A 25397-nucleotide genomic window follows, 5' to 3' on the forward strand; every position below is an offset into this window, starting at 1 on the left:
AGCAAACCTATAGGGGTAGCCGTAGGAGATCAATATTTGAGCAGTTTTGCTAGGACTCTTCATTGTTTGATTGAGGCCACTCCTTTTAAGTATCTTGATCTTCCAGTTGGAGGAAATCCTAGAAAGGTGTTGTTTTAGGAGCCGGTTATTTCAAGGATCAAGATAAGTCTAGCCTCTTGGAAGAACAAAATGTTGTCATTTGGAGGTAGGATTTGTTTGATAAAAAGTGTTCTATCTTCAATCCCCCTCTTCTACGTACTTTTCTTTTTTCAAGGCTACAGTGTTGGTTATTAAGACTTGTCATAAGATTATGAGAAGGTTTTTGTGGGGAGGAACAGAAAACAACAACAAGATTGCTTGGCTAAGTTGGTAGAAGATTTGCAAATCGAAGGAAGAAGGTGGCTTGGGGATCAAAGACTTGGGGTTTTTCAATAAAGCATTAGTGGGAAAGTGGAGGTGGAGATACTTAAATGAGAAGAATAGCTTATGGCATAGAGTACTTTGTGCAAAATATAGTTGTCCCAATGCTTCTAAAGCATCTACTTTGTGGCAAGACTTGAAGTTAATTTGCTTTCCGGAAGGGAACGACATGTGGTTTGAGAATCAATTGTGTAGGAAAGTAGGAGAGGGGAACAAAACTTCTTTCTGGTCATATGTGTGGATTGATAACCAGAAACTCAGAGATAATTATTCAAGACTTTTCTCCTTATCAACACAAAGAGATAGTTAAATTAAGGAGGTAGGAAGGTGGGTAAATGGAACTTGGGAATGGCACTTTTCGTGGAGGAGGGACCTGAGGGCTTTTGAAGAGGAAATTCTTAGTAAAATGAAGAGTGACCTGCAACTTTTTGTGCCTTCTCTGAATACAGTAGATACTTGGCTATGGTTAGCAAATCCAGAAGGAACCTTTACTGTTTACTCGGCCTATATTTGCCTGCTGTAACGCCCAAATTTCTAAACCGGGTATCACATTAGTAACCCAACAAAATATGGGGACTAACTCGGGTTTTTTTCTTCTTTTCCAAACGGTGATAATTCAAAAACAAATACCCATCATCACCCAAGCAATGGCCCAAGAAGTTCCCAGATAAGCTGGTCGGGCACAATGCCGCATTAAAAGCCCTTCTTGCTTTAGACAGAACAATCCGAGTTCTTACTTGAACTCAAATGAGGGTTTTCAATATCATTTCAAATCACTTTTCAAAAATATATTCAATTATCCTTTAAGTTCCAAAAAATCAATTTGATTACTTGCTTTAATCAACTTTTCAAAAACTTTATCATTTGATTTTTAGACCATTATCTGATTAACAATATCCAAAACCAACATAATATCGGCATACGGAACAAAGTATAAAATTATTTAATTAACGTTCGATTGCACACATTCCATCTTCGTCACTTCAAAGCCTCGTCACCTAGCACAAGTTGTCGCTCATCCACTCTTGTCGTAAAGAACAATCAAACTTCAACACTAAACATCTCTTCATCTAAAGCGTTAAGCGCCCAAGTAGACAAGTAGCAAACATTAAGGGTTAGTCTCAAAACAAACAACAACAAAAATTCCAAATTTAAGATAAGATAAGATATTGAATTTCAATTTCAAAGTAAAAGATGAGAAAGATTTTCAAATAAAAGATAACGAAAATTCAAATATTATCTTGAACAACAACTTAAGATAACAAAAAAAAATCAAGAACAACAACAATTCGTAAAAACTAGGTTAGTACTAATGCCTACATGCTTCTTCCAAGATGGATCGATCAAAAGTCTCACAAGGCTAGACAACCACGTTGTCGAGTAATTCAAAACATCTCTTCGAGATGGGACAACGGTGGGACAAATAACCACCATGTTGCCACTATAAATTTCAAACCCTAGATGCTCTTGTTAGCATTCAAGGCCCACGACCATCAACACAAAGGGATCATTTAAATTTTCCAAAATTTCAATGGTTCAACAATTTTTATGCAATTTAAGACATGTTTCTCATATCATCAATAAGCATGCATCAACATGTAAGAGCAACAAATAGCACAAACATGCAACCATATTCACAACGCATTTTTACAACTTCATTTCACATATCATGCACACAAAAAAACATACATACGCACGCACTATTCAAGAGACTACCCTTACCTCCTTAAGAAGTAGCGCATACGAGGGAATCTCAACGAACGAAGGAAGGAAAAATCACTCTTGAACAATAAAAGGGAGGAAAGGGATTTGGTCAAAGAGAGAGCAAGAGCACTTGAGTGTGATGCTCTCAAGTGTATTTTATTTCAAGTGAGGGAGGCAACTTCAGGGTTTGTGACTTTTCCACACAATGAATGTCATATTTATAAGAAAACTCTTAACCTAAACCTAGGTCTCCTAAATTTCGGCCACACACACTCTAAGAGGAGAAAATATTCTGAACTCACCCCTTTTTGCTTCTTCCCTAAGTCCTGGTTCAATAGTTTTCCCTTATTCTAATTTTTCGATAAAATCTCAACATATTTTCTTTATGAAAATTCCTAAATTAACTATTTTAAATTTCCATCATATAAAAAGTGATCAACGATCAATTTAATGATATTCCTCCTAATTTAGAAGCCTCTCTAAAAATTTGTAACCAAAATAACTTAATTTCCTTAATTAACAAACAATTCCATGTTTAATTAATTAATATAAAAATTAAAAAAATTACGAAATTAAATATTAATTACTTCTAAAATATTTATAATCATCCTCAATGATTTTCTAATATTTTTACAACCCATCCTTTAATTTTTATACAAATATCTCCAAGATACAGTTTCTAAATTACCTATTTTAACATTTCGTTAAAATAAATACATATCAGTCAAGGATTTATTTATTTTTATTAAAAATAATTATTTTAAGTCATATCAGCCCTAATATAAAATTATTTCAATTTTATATCCTCCTTTTTAATTTATAAAAGATTTGATCTAGATTTATGGAAAAACCCCTAAACAAATCCAAAATAAATCTTCTAACTCACTTTTCTCTCTCCTAGTCATCAATCTCGAAATTTATAATAATAATAGAGTTATTTTATTTTTATTTTTATTTCAATGACTTATATAATTAATTAAATAATTATCCTAAGTCTATTTCTAATAATTATTCATTTCTGCCGTTTTACTGTCTACTAACTAACTACATAAATAAATCTTACATTGTTATTCAATGTCTAACCCACAACAAAGTCGACAACAACATCAACAATGATGACATTAATCATAAGAAATTCCACACATCATGCATTTGAACATTCGCATAATCTTAACGACAATTAATCAATCAACAACACTCAATTCACGAAAAATAGGCAACGGACAATGATCAAGTAATTTTATATATTATAATAATAATAATATACTAAATTCATAATAATTTATTTAATAAATTGAGGGTCTTACACGTGCAGCAACCGGGAATGGAAGTGGGGGAAGACGTGTTCAAGAGTCTTTGGTGCGTTCCAGCACCTCTAATGCGCTAGCCTTCACTTGGAAAGCACTTCATGACAGACTACAAACCAGAGATAATCTTACAAAGAGACATATGATTCCTTCTACAACAGATATCTTGTGCCCTCTTTGTGCTTCACAAGAGGAATCAGCTTCACATTTACTCTTCAATTGTCCAATCTCGTGGGCCATATGGATGGCTTGCTATAATTGGTTAGGATTCTCCACTGTCCTTCCCAAGAATGCAAAGGATCGTTTCTTGCGGCATGAATTTAATTGGCGGTCGAAATCTCAGAAGCAGGGTGCTTGGGTGGTATGGATAACTACTATTTGGAGTATCTGGAATCTCAGAAACAACATCATATTTAGGCATGGCAATTTGGATGTTGCTAAGGTATCAAATGGAATTCAATTTAAATCTTGGTCCTGGCTCAAGGGGAAAACAAAGGGATTCTATTTTACTCAATATGAGTGGCAAGTCCAACCGGTTCTTACACTCACTTCGTTGTGACCTGTTGTATGGTTGGAGCCATTTATCTGGTTAAGAATCGGGGCAATTTTGTGCAGAAATTTCAACTTTCCACCGGGTACTATTACTTACTCCCTTCGTTCCTATTTAACTGTACATTTTGAAGAAATGTTTTTGTTCCTATTTAACTGTCCACTTAGCATTTCAAGAGAGCATTAAATGATGTTTTTTACAACAAATGTCCTTGTCAGTACAATAAATGAGGAGAGATAACACATACTTTAAAGGGCAAATTAGAAAAATAATCCTCACTTTTTCTAAAAATCAACAAAATGAATCACACCCTTAATATGTGTGCCTTCACTCAAAGTGGACAATTAAATAGAAACGGAGAGAATATCTATTTGGGAGGATTTCTAGTTGGACCCTCGTATTCTACTGATTCTCTTTTTAAGGTGCAGATAGCATGAACTAGAATTGAACATGAGTTATTTTACCTACTGTTTTAAGTGTTCTGTTTTTCTGGTTGGTTTAGCTCCTATGTTTGAGCTTGGTGTACTGGTTTATTAGCAAGTTCAGTTTGTATTTTTCTTCTTGTTTTAGTTGTTAGCTTTTTGCTAACTTTCTACTCTTGTAATAGGTTGAAGTACCCTTAGTACTTCTTTTAAACATCATTTTGGCTTATCTAAAAAAATTTAGTGGAATGAAAAAATAAAAATAAAAATCGGCTTATTTGGTTAGTGGTGAGCTGATAGATTGACTGCTAACTAGTTGATTTGGACATTTTAAATACGACAAATGATTTTAGTACTTCTTTAGACTGTGTTTGTTTACCCATTAAATTAGATTGCATGTGATTTTTCTCAATCCAACCACTTTGCTCAACTGTCTTGGAAAGCTAAATATGTAAGTTGAAGTACTTCCAACTGGAAACGAAACTCACTCTCGGCCAGTTAGTGTGAGGGTCAGTTTGGCGCGTCATATTAGGCATGATTACATAAGCTGGTAGAATGTTAGGATGGTTAAAGAAATATGTGAATTGATATTTCATTGTAACATGTTGGTGTAACTGGCTTTTGTTTGGGGGGTGCTCTCTCTATTGCCAGCGCTAACTTGGTTTCAAATCTTGATGCTGCTGTAGCTTTCTATGGCTTTCCCTCTTCTGGGCGTGAAGACCCTACCATACCCTATTCTCCTCTTCAGACTCACTTTGGGGAGTTGGAAAATTTTGTTGGCTTTTCGGATGTTAAGGTATGTTTGCAACACACATTGCTGGTCATTCGTCACTTACTTGAATTCCCTTTAGTCAAAATCCTTCTATTCAAGAAACATAATTTTATATTGTTGTTGTCTCAGATTGCGAAGAAATTCAAGGAGGAATTGAAATTGGAGGATTTGAATGAACCTATAGCTTCATATGAAGTACACATATATCCTGGCGTCGGACACGCATTTATGAACAGATCTTCAGAAAGAATTAAGAAGCGGAACAACATGGAATTGCCTGATGAAGATGAAGTTGCAGTTCAACTGTCTTGGTCTCGCCTCGAGATATGGATGACAGAATACTTAGCTAGTTAGATAACCTTGATAGATAGGATGCAATAATGCAATTAAGACTTTATTATTTGTTATTGTTGTGCTTGATGTTTCCTTTAAATTACGGTGGAACCGATGCTGGGGATCCATTTGGTATGAACGAGTATTGGTCCGTAGTATTTACTTTTAACATAATTATTTTTTAAAAAAAGGAAACTACATACTTTTGTTGTGCACTTAGCGCAAGTACACCCACACATACTCAAATTCGAAAACTCTGCTTAAACTAGAATAATCTCGTGTCACTTGATCTACATGCTTTGAGGTAAAAGAAAAATATTTATATGAAAGTCGTTATATAATTATAACATAACTATATAATTATTGGAAACACTATATAATATTTTATTATAAAGTAATTTTGTAGAACATGAGAGTGCGTTTGTTTTAGTTTTTTTTTAAGAGGTTATTATGAGTTTAAGTAAGCAGCCGCTATGGTGAAATTGAGAAACACGCTGAGGCAGCAGTGCTAGAGCATCTCGGTTCGAGTCCGAGTAGTCGCATGGCATCCTACTTTTCAAAGAATAAGTCTTATAATGAATTGAATTACTTATTTCTATTCTTAATATTTCCATTTTTATATTAGATATATATATATATATGATTTTATTTTGGTTTAAAAGATATATATGATATTTTCAACTTTAGAGCATATATTAACTCATATATCGTTCTTGGGTCGTATCAATTGTAATTTCAATTCTTTCAATAACCTTATTTGTCGAAAATTAGAAGCTTGGTTCCAGAAAATTTAACTTTCTATGAATACATTGGCAATAATCTCGCAAAGGGAGGATTGTTTGGAGCATAATTTAAAAAAATTCAAAATAACAATAAGCTAACAATAAACCTATTATTATATAATAGAAATAGAATATTCCCCTAAAACAGAAAAATAATTTTTTTGGCAATGCTCAAGAATAAATAACGCATTATATAGGTATTAATATGCAAATGAATATAAAACAAATTATAGAAATATCATTTTATGTTATTTTACAATTTCATTTTTTTCAACTACCAATTTTACCAAACACTTTTTAAAATTAGCTGAATTATAAGTTTTCAACTTTAAGCTAGCTTATAGCTTTCAGTTTTTATCTAGTTCACCTGTTAGTCCACTACAAAAAAAGTATTTTTTAGTGGCGGTCTTTTTTGCTGTTTGTGGCGGTTTATGACCGCCACTAAACGCTTACGTGGCGGTCAACGTGCCCGCCACCTTCTCGGATGCCACAACCGTATTTGTGGCGGTTTCTACCCGACCGCTGGTTTTTCATGCCACAACAATTCCTGGCGGTTTAAGACCGCCACAAAAGTCGCCACAAACTGTTTTAACAAGGCTTTGGTCCCTCACTTATCACGATTTTACACTTTTTGTCCCCAATAATAAAATTAGCACTTTTAGTCTTCCACATTGCTTAATGTTTTGCAAAAATGATCCTTTTTGGGGCTAAAACGGCAAAAGTGTGTAAATGTAAGGACTAATTTTGCTAATTTTTTTCTGGAGGGACCAAAATTGTGATAAGTGAGGGACCAAAAGAGCTATTAAGCCTTTTAACAAAACACATACTATGGGCTGAAATTCTTGTTCTTGTTTGCTTCAACAATTAAATTCTCTCTAAATCATATTACGATCAAAGGAATGCAGGGATATGACAATTAAGTTCTCTACTAAATCACAACATTATTAATTTCAGACACTATCTCTTCTATTTCTTTCCTTCAATTCTCTTTCTCTAGGACCAAATTTTCTAAGTACTAGTTGCATACCCATAACAAAGACCCTGTACCACAGCTAAGGCAAATAGGTCCTACTTTCTATATCTCATTTCCTCAATCACTTTCTTTGTGGTATACATCAACAGGAAATTACTATATATCTTACTATACCCCCTCTTTTTAGTCTTTCTTCTGGTTTTCTCAAGTACTTTCCTTTTCATCCTATATTCTCTTTGACTATAACTAGTTATAAACAGTGCATTTATCTTCGAGGCAGCACCTTACACTCTCTCCAACCATAATCTACCCCCAGCAACCAACCAAAAATCTAGTAGTTTTCATACAAACTAGGCAAAATAATTGTAATTACAATTTTTCTCAATCAATATCTCAGATAAAACTAGCTGACACACCATTCAAAATATCTTTCTACAATGGGGTATAATGCACTGCAATTTTCTAAAAGCAACCTGCATTACCTGAGAATGGTATCAAACAAATTAGTTGCTTTCTGTTATTCAGCTGCTGCAACTTCTGCTTCATTTAGGTAGCTGCTGAAACTGAGTTAACTGGTTCCCTTGATGGTCAACAGGGTAGCTCCTGTCCAATATAACATCTAATAGAAGTCTTAAATCACTAGAACAACTAGGAAAAAAAAGCAGTTCTGTTAAAAAGGTTAATTAAGAGTATAAACAGAATCTGCATATCATTGAACCAAATAGTACCAAAAGAGGATATCCGGGAGTTTAATTCAGATCTAAGCCACAAATATGAAAAAACAATATATAGATATTATAGACACAAACACACACCTATGAATAAGAACTTGAATCAGAGGCAGAGACTACAGAAAAAAAAAAAAAAAAAAGATAAAATCATAAAATGACAATAGGTATCAGAGTAGTGTTATCTTGGCTAGAGGAAAGGCTTTGAACCTCATTCCACATCCCTTGTAGTTTTATCAATCATCCTTGTTTTAATAAAGATTCATTATACTAACTGGATCACAAACTCAATATTGCTGATGGTTGGCCACAAAGCTTTCACCTTTATAAGAAAGTTATGATCAGTTAATATTGATTAAAATGAAAGGCAAAATCATTGAGTTAAAAACTGAAATAGGAAGAAAAACAGGTTCAAATTACCAGGATTTTCTAGAATGAGGTCAGGACAAGGAGACACCTACACAGGAAAATAGATAAACATTCAAAAATGCAAAATAGATAGACGATCAGCCTTATATTTGAGATAGAGCTGTGTAAACATTCCAAAAGGATTAAGAGTAAAGCACCTTGAAAGTATCAAACTGTAGAGTACTTTATGTTCCAGTAGGAAGCAATTGCCAATCACTTTCAATTCATCTTTAATTACAAATATAAAATAAAATAAAAATTTTAATTGAACTTGAAATGCTCAAAAAGTCAAAATAAATAACTAAGTTTTCCTCCACACATATTCAGGAAACTTCCAAGATGTTACACTATCACAAACCAGAGTATGCATCATATGGAAAGTATATTGTAAGGCATAGTAGTTATTTAAGCTCACCATGAAATAAAGGAATTGAAAGAGAGATTGTGCAGGTAGTGCTGCACAGGACAAAATAAAGAGACATAAGAGAAGGATAAAGTAGATTCAACTGGCAGAGAAAGATATGAGAATTCATAACTAGTTATTACATAGAAAGATAGAATCAAACAAGCACTATTATGCCAGTATGTGAAAGCAACTATTGTTGTCTGATGCAGAAGCACATAGGACATGGAAAAAAATGTTGAATGATCCTCACATAGCAATAGTGGTTAGAACTTACAGGTAGCATTGCAGACTTGGCACTCACAAGTCACAACAAGTACTCAAAAGTCCCAAAGGATAGAATACAACATTCAATTTGTCCAGAAGTGAAATTAGAGTTCAATGCTTACTTGCACATAACACCACCCTCCATACTTGGTATATTTTATTAGCATCTTGTAAATCATAGCTCAGTTCCACAATGGATTTCATGATTATCACATACTTAATTATGGCAGGAATTTCTACTTACCTTTATGACAAGCATGTCAAGCATACTGTTTAATGAAGATTGATCCATGCTGGGTAGAAACTGTTCTTCACTTAGAATAGATAAAATCCTTAAAGCAAGTTCTGAGGTAATCAACTCCCTTCCATGCTGCCCAAAACTCTGAAAGACAAGAAATCATCTATCAAAAACACCAGAATAACCAATTTGAGATAACTATCCACTACAAGCTTAATTATAGTTTTCTCTAAAAGAACACCCCACTGCAAATTTCCTATATATTATAACAATTTCTTCCCTTGTTGGCATTCAACTCTTGAAGGAGAATCTAGTAGATAATATACAAATATTTGCATTATTAAGGATCTTCTCACATGAAAGTTTGCCACCAAAACCAATTGATATATACTAAACTTACAAGAAGGATCCAGAGCTTTGATCTTCCATCAAATTGTCACTGCAGAATTCCACAAAAATGCTTCAACTAAAATAATCATGTTATACAAAAAGAATTAACCTGCCAAATAGCTTAAAAATCATGGCTTCATCAAGTTCAGTGCTTCATCAACTCACAATTCAAACATTGCATAGACCGTGACAATTGATAAATTCAGTCAGTAGCAGAGGCAAAATAAGGAACAAATCAATTCCTACACAATTCAAGGAAAACTATCGATTAAGAAAGTGTTCTTCAGATTGATTCAACTAAATAGTAACCGAAATTTAACAGTGATATGAAACGTGATAACATGTTAATCTAGAAACAACAACAAAACCCTAATATGTTAATTAGCATAGCAAACAAAGAAACAGAGAGTGAAGAAACAAAATACGAACGACGATTGAACTAGGGTATCTGATTTTGAGAAAACCCTAACTTCCTCTTCGAACTCCTTGCACCGCCGTCGCCGCCGCCGCCACCGCCTCGCTCGATGGAACTGAGAGGGAAGCCATCGATGGATGAAGGAGAAGGCATCGATGGATGAAGGGACCACAGGTGGAGATTCAGAGAAGGAGAAGAATCGCGAATGGTGAAGATGAAAATCGCGTGGTAGCAGCGTTGAAAACATTTCTCATTCAAAAGCCTAATAAATTTAAATTAAAATTATTCAAAAAAATTGGAAATAGTGTAAGACCGCCACAAACTGCATGCCACTAAAATTAACTTTTTTTGTAGTGGTCATGGCAAACATAGCTTACAATAGATGAGAAAAAAAATTAAAAAAAGTGATCTTTATTAGTGTACACAAATTCAAATCAGATTATGATTTTCTTAAATTTTTTTAAAAAGTGCCTATTACTTTTAGACAACTAAAAACCATGATATTTTAATCTAAAATAAAAAAAAATGCGTACTTTTTTTCTCCAATTCCGATGCAAAAGAACAAACAAAGCATAACATCAACCTAAGACATTTAATAATTCATGCTACTACCCGCATTTCATGTAATTACAATTGGCTTAAATACTCTAGAGGTCCTTGAAATTGTATGACGTATGAAAATAAGTCCCTGAAATTTTTTTTTCCGATTCCGGATCCCTGAAATTGTTTTTTTAATTTAAATAAGTCCCTACCCATGTTATGTGCTTATGTGCTCTTATTTTGCACAATCATCATTTCCATGTGGATTTTTTAATTTTCTTTTATTACACATGTGTTAATCAATTATAATTAACAAATAAATCTTAAAATTAAACCCTAAATCAATTAATTCCTAATCCCTAATCCCAAACAAATAAATCAGAAGAAAACAAATTATTATTCACTATGTAATTCTTATTCATCTTCATCATGAATTAATTTTCATCTTCATCATCTTCATCACCTTCAACCTCTTCATCTTCATCATTCATCCACCCCCACCCTCAACCCCACTGCAAAAACCTCATCGCAACCCACCCCCATCACCCCCAACCACCAAAATCCCAAAAACCAACCCCCACCCCCAAAAACCCAAAAATCTAGTTTCTCCCTCTCCCCTGCATCTCCCCCAATCCAGAAACCCAACAATCCAACAACACCAGCCCCCCTCTCTCTTCATCCACAACCAACATGAACACCAACAACAACATGAAAATCAACCCACAAACCAACCCACAACATTCACCAACAGCAACTACAATGTAACAAAACCCACAACGAGAGTGAGAAGAAAAAGCTGCGATAACCCAACTCTATGAAGCTAGAAAGATCAGGACCCAGAAATCGATTGTAGTGAAGAAGAGGAAGTTGGAGAACAGAAACTGATTGTATGGTCACCATGTAGCCACCGCCACTCATAACAGAAGCCACCGCCGCGAAGAAGCAAGAAGTTCGCGACCCTTGTTGCCCACTCTGTGAACAGAACCGAACTAGAACACGAAAGAGGCGAAGTAGAAGAGATTGAGACAGGAGACAAAGGGCCAGTGGCACCACCGAGCCACCACCGCACAAATTGGCGGCCGCCGTCGCGAAGAAGCTAGGGGTTCTCAAACCCTAACGCAGCTCCATCCACAACATATTGGGAGAGGCTAGGTCTCTCAAACACTGAAGCTCCCTTCCTTCACCTTCTACCTCTGCTTCTCTTTCTCCTTCTTCGACTTTCCTTTCCTTCTCTTAGGTTGAGTTCTGATTATATTAGATTTGGGAATTTAGGGATTTATGATTAGTGGGTTTAATTAGATTTAGGTTAATTAGGTAAATAATGTTTTATATTTAAATTTAATAGTTTTTTTTTCCATGTGTATTTAAAAATAAAAGAAAAAGCCACGTGTAAATATTGAGTCAGCAAAAAATATGCCAGATAGGCTTAAACCACGAGCAGGGACTTATTCTGATTAAAAAAACAATTTCAGGGATCCGGAATCGGAAAAAAAAATTTTCAGGGACTTATTTTCGTACGAGGCACAATTTCAGGGACCCTTAGAGTATTTAAGCCATTACAATTTGGAGGACGAGGGGTTGGTTCATCCCTCCATAAATAACGTTGGTAGAGTGCATCAACCGAACAAAGCTCTTGCTTTTGCCTTCGCCACCACGTCAGAATCCGAATTTCTCTTATCCAGCGGAGGCAAACTGTCTTTGGGTTCTAAGGCTTTGTTTGGATGGGGGGTGGGAGGTTTTTTTGAAATGGAACTGGTTGAAAGACCACTAGAGGCAAAGATGCTAAAATATCCGGGGCAACCAAAGAAACAGCAAAATCAAGAACCTCCTCCACCCACACTGAATTCATGTAAGTGGAGGCATTCCTAGCCAAAAGATCAGCTACAGTATTGTCAGAACGGTGAACAAAAGTAAAAGAGAAAACATCAAACGAAGAAAGTAAAGTGCGACAATCTGCAACAATGGAAGCTAAAAAAGAAAAACCCGTAGTGCTAGAATTCCACCAATTAAACAATTGGAGGAAATCGGTTTCAAAGGCCACACGCCGAAAACCCAAGTCAATCGCCAGTCGAAGCGCCCACCTGAAGCACCTTGCTTCCGCCAACAAAGGAGAAAGAGAGGCCACGGGGTGAGCTGTGGCTGAGGCCATCACTTCATCCTGAAAATTACGCGCCACCATTCCATAACCTGTCGTGCCACCTTGGAGGAAGGAAGCATCGAAATTAAGCTTTGTAGCACCCTAAACAGATCGCATTCACGATGCTAACAACGCTGACTTTTGCCCCGGAACCGGAGTCGCTCGGGCAGGCTGCAAATAGAGTCCAGAAGCACGACTCCAAACTTTGCTGGGGGCGAAAGGAATGTTATTGAACCGAGAAGGTTTCATTGTTTGTTTTATTTTAAATATGATGGAAGAGAGTGGTAAGTAATGGTCAAAGTTCCATCATGCTTCATTGCTTTCCTTCATAGAGAAATGCTAATAACGGTTTCTATTGACACTCTCTCAAACACTTTCTCTATGCTTGGTTAAAGCCCATGCGATCCCACTAAATTAGTGGGCTCCATTTCCAAAGTGATGGGACCCACATGTATTTTAACCGGTCATAGTGAGAGTATTTGAAAGAGTGTCCAAAAGAGAGTGTTGCTAGTATTTCTCTTCCTTCAAATTTGCTCCCCCAAAATTGAATGAAAAGAAATGAAAAAAAGCTGACCATTTAATTAAATTATGAAAATACTATGTTACTCATGGACAGAGTAACCAAATCAAATAAGCATAACTTGCTATTAACTTCGTAGTTAACCTTGCCGTTGATAGTGTGTTTATCTAGAAAAAGTGTGTAGATTAATATTTTATAGTAAGGGTAATATATGAATAATAAAGTTATAATTTATTCTGCTCGGTCCGTTATTGAAATAATAGGGTGGTAACCTTGTTCCTTTCCATCATAAAATACTCAAACAATGAGATGTGATTTTGTAGAAAAAAACATTACAGAATCACATATGGTATACTTTTTTTTTAGGTAAATACATATGGTATACTTTAAGTGTGTATTAAACTACATTTATGGAGTTGAATTTTCAGCTTGTGAAAGGAAATTGCCTATTCATTTTGAGTCGTATGATCAAAATCAAATTGCTAACATTTTAGGTTGCATTTGCAAATTACTTATCACACCTTAAAATGTGAATCATGGGCTAAATTACCTTGCATAAAATCGTCATTTCTCAGTTTTTTGTTTTTTTTTTCAGATTGAAAGGATTGCTGCAAAGTACGTGGGCAAGCCAGTGATGAACTATTCCCATCTCTCGTCTCCTCTCCCTCCTCGTCCGCTGGAACTCGGCGTTGGTGGCGGTTTCGGAAGCCAGCCAGGAATCGGTGTGGACATGTATGGAGGTGGAGATATTCTGCGGTCAATCACCGGGCCCACGGAAGCTGATAAGCCATTCATAATAGAGCTAGCTGTTGTGGCCATGGAGGAGCTCATAGGGATGGCGCAAATGGGTGATCCTCTCTGGTTATCTACACTCGATGGATCTGATGCTGTGCTGAACGAGAATGAATACATCAGATCATTTCCAAGAGGGATTGGACCGAAACCTTCTGGTCTCAAATGTGAAGCTTCTCGTGAAACTGCTGTTGTTATCATGAACCATGTCAGCCTCGTTGAAATTCTCATGGATGTGGTATGTTAGATCTATATTATATTTTCTTCATGATTCTTAGGGCTTTTGTTTATGGTTTTTTACTTTTGATTGTTTTTTAATTTTTTAGAACCAATGGTCTACGGTTTTCTCTGCTATAGTCTCAAGAGCAATGACTGTTGAAGTGTTGTCAACTGGGGTGGCCGGGAACTACAATGGCGCTTTACAAGTGGTAAATGATCATCTATATATTTTTTTATGTGTACTTTAAATTGCGGTTGCGGTTATGTTTTAGAAAATTGCGGGCAAATGCCGGTTGATGTAATTGAAATTTCGGCGCGAATATTATTGTGGGGACTCCAAAATCTTTTATGTTGCTTCTATAATTACGATTGCGGAATGCAATTTAAAACCCTAATTTTGTAGAAGATTAATCTTTTTATATTTACATTAGTTTTAGTGCATATGTATTTACAAGGGTTTTTAATTGCGGTTGTTGTTATGTTGAGAAATTGCTGACAAATGTGGAATGGTTTGTCTGTAATTACGGTTGTGATGTTGTTGTGGGAACTCCAAAATCCTTAATGTTGCAGCCGCAATTACGATTGCATACGAGAATTTATATAAAACTCTGATTTATAGAAGCTCAATCCTTTTTATGTTTGCTCCTCTAATTGTTAATGAGATTAATCATAACAAAGAAATACAAACTTAATGGTTTGATTATTTTGCAGATGACAGCTGAGTTGCATGTACCTTCACCTCTTGTGCCAACTCTTGAGAGTTATTTTGTGAGGTATTGTAAGCAACATGGAGATGGGACTTGGGCAGTTGTGGATGTGTCCTTGGATAATTTGCGCCCTAGTCCTTCAACCAGATCTAGAAGAAGGCCTTCTGGCTGCTTAATTCAAGAAATGCCAAATGGCTACTCAAAGGTAGAAATAAGTTAGAGTGTTCGATTTATTTTTACTTTATAACTTTTGTGTTTTCAATGTTTGCTCTATTTATTGTTAACCTTTAATCTGTGCATGCCTAGGTGACATGGGTTGAGCATGTAGAAGTGGATGATAGAGGTGTTCACAATCTTTACAAGCAGCTTGTTGGGTCTGGACAGGCATTTGGTGCAAAACGTTGGGTTGCAACCTTAGATCGACAATGTGAAAGGCTTGCTAGTGCCATGGCAACAAACATTCCCACAGTAGATGTTGGAGGTATCAATGAAAAGATGTTTTTAATATAATTTTTGATTCTATAGTTGAAGTATTTTGGTGAGGACATTAGATGTTCAAGTGGGTCAACTCAGTCCACCGACCTAATCAAACCCATTCAGCCCAAAGTTAAAAGATCGGGTTGAATCTGATCATATTTGGTTCCGGTGAAAAACAAATATACTTGATTGACCTTAATTAGTTCAACTACTAGATCAAGAAGAATATAAATTACACATTCAAATAGATAGTTTTGTTTATATTTTAAATTTTTTACATATTTTTGAAAATAATTTATATTTAAACACACACTTAATAGCTTCAAAAATAAAAATATCAAACTGATAACCCCATTGAATCTAACTCTAATTGACTAGGTTGATTTGGTTCGAGTTATTCATCTTAACATGTAGAACTTCGACCAATTCAAACTGAATGTTTTCAATCGGATCAAAGTTCATTTTATCTTAAATCCGACCTAACCCGATCTTTACCCTGTAAATGTATAAATCCGACCAACCCAATCTTTACTCTGTAAATGTAAAAGGTATTTTCAAATGACAAAATGAGTTAACTTATAAATGTGAATTAATATTATGTAGTGATAACAAGCCAAGGAGGGAGGAAGAGTATGATGAAACTTGCTGAGAGAATGGTGATAAGCTTTTGTGCTGGAGTGAGCGCTTCCACTGCTCATTCATGGACCACAATCTCTGGGACCGGTGCTGATGATGTCAGGGTCACGACCCGGAAGAGTGTTGATGACCCGGGAAGACCTCCTGGTATTGTTCTCAGTGCTGCTACCTCTTTTTGGCTTCCTGTTCCACCTAAACGAGTTTTTGACTTCCTCCGTGATGAGAACAAAAGAAACGAGGTACGTATGATCCAACCAAGTTAACGTTTTAGGCTGCATTATTGTGGTAATGCTTCTACATGGTGTTATTGGATCGATTTGTTTGAGCGCATGTTTGTTTCGATACACAGTAAAAATATCATAATGAAATAAAATCAGAATATATAGAAACAACTGCTTGTAGTTTTTGTGTTTGTTTATCGTGTATTCACATTTATTGTATTATTTGCACTAAATTTCTCATCCTCCTTCCGTTCCCTTTCCCATTCTCTGTTTTTGAACTTCTTACTTGTCTAGTTTTTCACCCAATTGTCTTCTATGTGTGAAATGGTTTGGATTACATATCTTTTTCAATTTGCCAAAAATAGTCTGATTGTTAGGTTAATACGCCATGCGAATGGTAGATAGCTGCTGACACAGACGCCTCATCATTTTATATTTACATAGTTATCATTACCTAATTATTGATGGTCTCTATTTACTTTTTGTACGCATGTTCATAGTCACTCGATTGATGTGAAGTGATGTAATATGATTAAAATGTGTCCCCAATATGATTACATAAGCAAAGAAACTTAGGGTTTGTTTCAATCCTTTCTTATTTTTTTTGGGTGAATAGTTTTATAATTCATTTAAAAAAAAGAAAGAAAAATGTTTTAACTAGATATTATATAGGATTGAAAGATCTATATATAACTTGGAAATTAAAATCATAAACAGAATAAAGCAAGCATGTTCTTGTGATTTAGTACCTCACCTTTGGATTTTATATTTGTCATGTCCTTTTTAAGTTTTTTTAACTCTTTGAATAACAGTGGGATATCCTTTCCAACGGTGGAGTTGTCCAAGAAATGGCACACATTGCAAATGGACGAGATACTGGGAATTGTGTCTCTCTACTTAGAGTAAATGTATACTTTGTTTCCTTACATTTAATTTAATATTTGAAGATTCCATTTTTTACTCAAATTAAGTGAATTGTGTCTGAATTAAGTTATAATTAACCTTGTAGAGTGCAAATTCAAGCCAGAGCAACATGTTGATACTCCAAGAGAGTTGCACTGATTCAACGGGCTCTTTCGTTATTTACGCGCCTGTTGACATTCTTGCCATGAATGTGGTTCTTAATGGAGGAGACCCAGATTATGTAGCACTTCTTCCTTCAGGGTTTGCTATTCTTCCAGATGGAAGTGGCATTGGTGATACTGGTCCTGGTGGTTCTCTCTTGACTGTGGCATTTCAAATATTGGTTGATTCAATTCCAACGGCTAAGCTTTCTCTTGGATCTGTTGCTACTGTTAATAACTTCATTGCATGCACTGTTGAACGAATCAAGGCTTCTTTATCTGGTGAAGGTCTTGAGTTCAAAGACTAATGGATCGTGTGGTAAGTTCATGAACCTATCCAGCTATAACACACAATATTTCTTTCTTTTTTAATTTTTTGAAGATGAACTTTAGGGCAACAATAAGAAATTATTGTTATGTGATTGAGGTCACGAGTTCAAATTCTCTGTTATTGCTTCATACTCTTTCACTAATATTATTTTCTACTTCTTTATTGTAATGATCTTTTTACTTTGTAAACTCTGTTGCAGTTTACTTCAAGGATTAAGGGGTGGAACAAGATTGTGAGGAACTTCGGCTTCTAATACAAAGATGGTGAGAAGTCAAGAGCGCACCTTGCATGATTCTTCAAAAGAGTTTAAAGGATTAAGGCTCGGGAATTGAATTCCCTAGATTATAATAGTAAATGTTAAGAGCTCATTTCAATCTAGACCTACTACCCTTGTTAAACTATTCTATCTAGGACTAAATAAATTAAGTTAATTAGGGTCAGCTTTTTGGTAACTAGGGTTTAGTTCGTTTAATTTTGATGAAAACTCTTTATCCTTCATTGTTATTTGTGTGTTTGAGAAGAGGATCCAAGACTAGTAATTGGTGGGAGCTAGGTTTGCATGCACCTAAGACATTGGTTAATCAATTTCTCACCGCTTTATACTTTTGGGGGTTTTCAAATGACTTATGTTCCATTCCGCTAAGTCTTTAATGCAATTCTTTGGCTTATCCAAAAAAAAAAATCCGCTAAGTCTTTTGATTTGATGTTTTGTGTTTGTTATCATGACCTAATTATTGAATGAAGGTTGTAGTGCGTTAACTTTGGGTTGTTCTGTAGACTAATTTAACAAAGGGATGATCAGTGTTAGATCACTTTTAAGTAATATTAAATTATTAAATTATGGGCAGGTTTGTTGGTTACCACATCAAACTGGTATGTATGTGCATCAAATATGGGACCATCGCTTGTTCTAAATGTTAACATATATAGGGTTTGCCAACAATGGACATTAGTAAAATTTATTGATCCTCATTAGTTTTCTTTTCTAACCCTTAAATGTGGGATTGGTCAAAGCGGATTCTGTAGTCAATTATAGAGAAGATTTTTAGCTCTAGCATCAATTATTTGCGTTGGACACGGGTTGGGTCGACCCAAACATAAGAAGAAAAAAAACTGGTTTGGTTTGGGCTCTAGGGTGGGTTAGGTGGTGCACAACGCCTTAAGTTAACCATACGGTTAAAGGTGGGAGGAGTAAAAAGCTCTCTGCTAGGGCACAAGAACTGGGAGCAGCCGCCACCCCCCTTTGGGGGTCTCCTCCCCCATTGGGGGGTTCTTTCTCCTCTATGGAGTTCTTTCTTCTGCTTTGTAGATGTTTCCTCCCACAATAGGTGAGTCTTCTTCCACTTTAAGGTGGATTTTCTTCCACTTTAGGTGGATTTTCTACCCAAATAAGTGGGTTTTGTTCTTCCTTTCATCTCTCTGTTTTCCTTCCTCTGCTTCCAACACGCCATCTGCAGCCACTAACACCGTCGACCGTACCCCTCCTCCGGCGGCGAGGCCACCAGCACCTGCCACCACCGTGACCATTTCTCCCTCCACTATAACCCATTCCGCCCTTGTCACGAGCTCCTACCACCGCGTCCCCTCCTCCTTCTTAGCTATCAGATCTAGCCCACCACTGGTCCTGCAATCATCTCCGCCATCTCCGCCCTGTCTCCGCCTCATCTCCACCGCTGTGCCTCGCCGTCGCTACCGTTGTAAAGACCGCTGCTTCCTCTACCACCTCATCGTCTCCTTTCTTTTCCATTCTCAGCTTTGTTAGCTGTTGGTTGTTGTGGAATCTTCAAAGGTCTTCCTTTACTCCTCAGGTTCTCAGATCTGCAAGTTTGACCCCATTTGGTGTGGCTGAAGCTAAGCTTCCTTGAAAGCCCCACGGTTTGCAACCCCGGCAGAGTCGGTTGAGTTGTATTTTTGGAAGCACCATTTGTAACAGATGATTAAAATCGCTTAGAAGTCGCTTGGTTTATTTCTGTTAATTTTTTGGGTTTATAGGGGCCTTTGTATGACCTTTAGGGTTTTGCATCATGGTTTAGCAGGGATGTTTCAGCTTGTTTAATTGAGTGAGCATGCTTGTTCCTCATTTTCTTATGTATTTGCATTGCGTAACGCTCCTTGAGATTTATTCTCACATGATGTAAGTGCCGCCTGGTAACCTTTTGAGTATTTATTCCAAACACCTTTGACCAAAAAAAAAAAGAGTATGAGATTCGAAAATTGAAAATCCAACCACTCACATTACCCTTATGTTGAGCTCGTCTAATAGTTTATAACTTCAAAATTCAAAAGGTTGAGCTTTCATAAAGTATTCCTATGTCCCTATTATTTTTATGTGTATAAAATTATTCTCGCAATTTCGACTTTGGCGTAGTAAATGTCAAGTGTCTCACAAGAGTAAGACTTCTAAGAATTGACATTTTGACTTATAATCGAGTTTAAATAAGTATTTTTAACCACTGTAGCCAAAACCAATTGAATACATTAGTAAAATTTCATTTATTGATCCTAACAGAGTTTTTTTTTTCTTTTCGAACCCTTATAGTGAAGTTTTATAGCTCCTAGTTTTTTTTGGTAAGTAAAGAATTGTATATAATAGAAGTACAAATGGTACTTCTACCATTTACAAAGAGCCAAAAGCTTAGAGGCAAAACTCAAGCAATTGGCAAAACAAGAAAGAAGAAGAGAAACTATATAGACAACTAGCACTACACAAAAACACCAGCTCAGCCATCCAAGTAGAACCAACAGACCAACCAATCTTTACGACCTCTGTTGGTCAATTCGCAAGTATACGAATACCTCCGGGTTTTAAAATATCGAACCACAGGGATTGTGAGTGAGAATTGTTGATTTAAGTCTAAAGTTTGCAAGTTTCTAAAGCAGTAAAATTCAGAAATTGGTTTTGGTTGTTTGTCATAAAAGATTTGCAAAAGAGCAATGTTGATAAAGTTTGTGAAAAACAATTGATAGAAAATTGCCTAGGGTTGTTGATCATCTAATCCACTTTAGTTCACCTATCCTATGCATGTGACACCTTGACTTATCTCTTGTTGCTATAGCCTATGTACTCTAGTTGATTCCTCATAAAAGTAATTCTCTCAAATTGAAAGTTAAGCCCAATTCCTTGTGTACTTAAACATTCATAAGAGGTTATTAAGCATGTATATTCAGGCCAACAAAACCCTCCCCTCACTCTATGCCTAGAAGAAAGTATAGAAAGATCTATTTCAATTCATGTCCCTAAATCATAACAAACTTCCATTTGATTATAATCTAGCCTATAGCAAAGGTGCACCAAATCTAAACATGCATAAAGGAATTGAAATACAAGATTAAATCAAGAACTCATGCATAGAGATAGGATTTAACAAACTAAAACTTCATAAAATCTCTTAACCCAAAGCAAAAAAGGAAACTAGCCACTCATGGCTAGTGAATTCATATAGAAAATGTAAAGAAAACCTGAGAAAAATACAAGTTGGAAGCCTCCCTTGGCCCCAAAGTTCTCCTCAGCACTCAAACTTGATAAAAAATGAATAAAAATGTCTAACTCCCCAAAAGAAATTGGCCTAAGCCTTATTTATAGGCAGAAAATACGAGGCAGGGCGCTCAGGCGCCAATTCAAAGCGCCTGAGCGCCAATTGCATGCCCAAAACATGCTCTCTGGAGCTAATTGGCGCCTAGGCGCCAATTCCCAGCGCCTGGGCGCCAATTCCAAAGGCTTCAGGAAATTGCACTAGCGCCTAGGCGCCAATTCCCAGCGCCTAGGTGCCCAAGCTCGCTTGAAAAAGACTTTTTGGCTTCTGTAACTCCTCTTTCAATCCTCTTTAAGTTCTCCTTCAATTCCATGCTTCTTGACCTTCTATTACCTTCAGTTTCTGCTCTCCAAACCTAACCAACAAGTCAAGGAAGAATCTAGAAGCTCAAAGAGCTCATTAGCACAAGAGGTCCTTCATAAAACAAAAGAAAATCATGCAAGTCCTAAACTTACTTAAAATGCAAGAAAAGTCCCTATAAAACAACAAAATTACCAAAACAAAACAAAGACTCAAGAAAAAATAAAAATGCATGATAATGCATGAAACACTACATGAGACTCAACAAAAAGACTCAAAACAAAGAAAGAAATGACCCTAAAAACACTACTAAAATAGAGTCATCACACCACTATACTCAACGGCAGCTCGCCCTCGAGCGTAAATAACACTCGCTTGCCCTCAAGCGCAAGAAATGCTTCCAAACAAGTGCTCTCAACAAGGAATACTTCACAAAAACAGGGGGACAAAGGAATCACAGCTAGTTCCAAGAGAAGGACCCGACAACCTACTTCATGCATCTTTTGAAAAGAGAAGAGTGTAGAGTCCATTCATGAGAAACATATAGAACTAAAAATCCTAGGATGAGATGTTAATTTAGTGCACTGAGCACACAAGCAAGTTCATAGGTCCTGAATGTCATTCACTCAATAGCAACAAAGATCAAACATGCAAATATTCAAAGAGACTTTCAAAAGGGTTGAAACATTGGCTAGGTAAAACATGATGGTGGTTGGTCCCTAAGGGAAAACTAGGCTTTCAAGTACATTGCGTGTGGTCCTTTTCTAATAACCCCGGAGCTTTTCACAACAAACATTTTTTCACAAGTCTCTTGCATCCCCCTTTTTCAAACTTTCTTTCTTTTTTTCCAACTCCAACTTTTGTTTAGGAGTTCTTTTTCTCTTTTTTTCAATGATTTTTTCCTTTTCGGGGCAAGAGACTATTTCACACTTTTTCCAGCTCCAATCAAATGAAACAAGGACCAACACCCCCCCCCAATATTCCAACCAAATACCCGTCCCAGTCACTTGGCTACAACAAATTCTCCAATTAAGCTCAAATGGGACAACTAAGGGTAATGTTCAACCAACAAATTCAGAATCTCAAGAAATCCTACAAGTCTCAAGAATAAAACAGAAATCACTAAGTATGCTATGAGTGAAATTAACGCAGAACCAAGAATTGCAAGTGAGTCAGGATCCTCCAGGGAATTTTTATGGTGAAGGGTCAAAGATAGACCCCTAATGGACTCACCTCGACTCCTTTCTCAAGAAACACTCGGAAGACCGAAGTCTCATCCTCTCTTCCCCAACATGCAATCACTCATCCCCAAAAGCAACAACAAGCATTCACAAAAGCATTTTCAAAACAGCACAAGTAGTGTAAGACCCGGTTTTAGGACATACTATTTTAATAATATTATTTAATGATATTTTGTGAATTACTTGAGCTATGTGTGATTTTAAAAGGTGATTGATTATTAGAGGAAATATTAAGTCTTAGAAACCTCTAGACATCGATGTATGCGACGATACGAGAATTTTGACTATAATATTGCTAGGGTTCGGCGACGACGACTTTTAGGTCAAAATCGACCCGACAGCAGCGATGAGTTGGCGAATCGAGTCGACGACGACGATTTCGTGGGCCGCACCTTATGGGGAGGTGCTAGGCATGATTTTAAAAATATTCTAGGATAGAATATTCCTTGGTTTTATTTTTGAAGGTTTTATTTAAATAAAATGGGGTTTTATTTAAATAAAATGCATTTAAATAATTTTAACCTATGATTTAATATCAAAAATTAATTCTGAAATTATTTTTGAGGCATCATGGAGCTAGTTCACGAATTTTTGGAGCAAAAAATTATTGATGAGGATTTTTTATTTTAAAATTGAAGTTTTGATGCATTTAGGAGAGAAATTGTGCATTTAATGCATTAATTATTTTGGGGTTTTTATTTAAATTATTATTTTAAAAATTTATGGTGAAAATATGAGCATGGAGAGTGTGTGGTCGGCCAATACTTGTAGAGGAAGGAAAAAGAAGACTTTTGCAAAAATTTCCTTTTCTAGCTAGGTTTTATGAAGGAGATATATTAGGGATTTGATTCTTTGACTTTCTAATTGATGGGGGATTGATTTCTAATTTTTTAAACTTTCAGGGATATCTCCAAATATGGTTGAAAACCCTTGTGATTCTGATTTATTTATTTTAAATGATTAGGGATTTAAATGCTATTTTCTTAAGTGTTTAATTAGGAAATAAACCTAAATTTGAGGGCTGAATATGGGGAGCTTGGAAAGCTCTAGAAACCCTAATATGGGCTGAGTATTCCGTGGGTTTGGGCTGCTTCTTGGGGAGAAAGAAAAGCATTTAATGCTTGGCTCTCACCACTCACTATAAATAGAGCATTTCCCCCTCTCATTTCTTCACACCAAGAGCTCTCCTCTCCTCTGCATTTGCGTGAGCTCTCTCTCCCTCTCTTGTCTTTCTTTTATTTTTCTTGTTCATAGGTTAGTTAGTTAGTTTCTAAGCCTTGAGCAAGGTCATTCTCAATATGCTCTGTGGTTGCAGCTTAAGTTGATCTGCCAAATCTAGAAGAGAATGGTTTTAATCAAGTTGCTTAGAAATGTTTATCTATTTGAGGGTTTTCTTAAAGAAGTTCTTGATGTTCTTATTTTGTTCTTATGACCTTCAAAGAAAGGATTTTATAAAGGAGGTTTTGATCTTGGGAGGATTGAATCTATGCGAAAATCATGTTTTTCTTCGAAAGTTCTTCAAGTGTTCTTATGATCTTCAAGCAAAATATTTTAGAAAAGAATGTTTGATCTTATGAAAGAAATGATTTTGGATTTGCAAGGTTTTGGGGGGGAATTTCGTGATCAACAAGGGGATGGGCTTATGATTGATTCGATTGTCCGATTAGTAACGTTACTCTGTCCGTTCGTTGGTAGGAAATTTCCACGTGTAGACCTAGCTTCAAGGAGCAACCCGAGACTTCTAGGGAAGCGTACCTTTGAGGTAAGGGCACTTCGGCTATGATTGATTGTGATTGTATGGTTGTGAAATGTTAAGGACCTTATGATTTTCGAATATGCTAGTAAGGGCACTTCGGCCTCGGCGTAGATAAATTGGTTGTGATTGTGATTGTTAGAAAGCATGATGCTAGGACTATCGATGATATATGTGCTAGATATGCTATATGATGATGATGCAATAAATGTTAGCTAGTGTTATTATGAACATGCCTATATGCCTAGGATGTTAGCTACTTTTATTGATATGCATGCAAGTTACTATGTTACGATATTTTGTTCATATGAGTTGAACGTGATGGGCTTAGGGCCTAGTGATGATGACTGACTTGCATGGCATGCGTTTGTGGGCCAAGTGACCTGGACTGGGCTTGGTTGGCCACGGCTGGTGACCTGGACTGGGCTAGTCAGTGGTGACGTTCAGGGGATGGACCTGAACAAAGGACGAACGTGAAACGGCAGTGCGTTGGAGAGGTCCAACCCCGATCATCAAGCTGTTGGGCAGCGGTGCGTTGGAGGTGTCCAACCTCGATTGTGGAGTCGTGTTCGTTCTGCCTTTCCATGAGGGATTGACTTATGGATATCCAAAGCGTCTGCATGCATGTGCACGAGCATTGACTAACAATAAACTATGAGATAGTTCCCTATACTTGTGAAACTTAGATTTATGAGATAGTTCCCTATACTTGTGAACCTTAGAACTTAATATAGTTCCCATATTTGTGAATGTTAGCTTAGTGAAGAACTTGTGATTGATAGGGTAGTATACCCTACTTATGATGTGTGTGTGT

The 25397-nt window shown here is 36.3% G+C and overlaps 2 protein-coding genes across 2 annotated transcripts; both read left to right on the forward strand.

Moving 5' to 3' along the window:
* Window positions 1-3675: 3675 nt before the first annotated feature.
* On the forward strand, window positions 3676-5723 carry LOC130744951 (uncharacterized). The gene is made up of 3 exons (XM_057597109.1): window positions 3676-3873; window positions 5005-5199; window positions 5305-5723. Exons 1-3 carry the CDS (start codon window positions 3676-3678, stop codon window positions 5527-5529), a joined length of 618 nt encoding a protein of 205 aa, XP_057453092.1. The 3' UTR covers window positions 5530-5723.
* An 8151-nt stretch (window positions 5724-13874) lies between these two features.
* On the forward strand, window positions 13875-18326 carry LOC130744952 (homeobox-leucine zipper protein HDG2-like; the record flags this gene model as incomplete). Its single annotated transcript, XM_057597110.1, has 8 exons — window positions 13875-14339; window positions 14428-14529; window positions 15032-15232; window positions 15334-15508; window positions 16108-16379; window positions 17174-17269; window positions 17371-17744; window positions 17956-18326. Coding segments are annotated over 7 exons (1674 nt in total), but the record flags the coding sequence as incomplete, so codon positions are not given.
* Window positions 18327-25397: the final 7071 nt, after the last annotated feature.

This window comes from Lotus japonicus, chromosome 3 (assembly GCF_012489685.1).
Source record: "Lotus japonicus ecotype B-129 chromosome 3, LjGifu_v1.2".
In the NCBI taxonomy this organism is placed as follows: Eukaryota; Viridiplantae; Streptophyta; class Magnoliopsida; order Fabales; family Fabaceae; genus Lotus; species Lotus japonicus.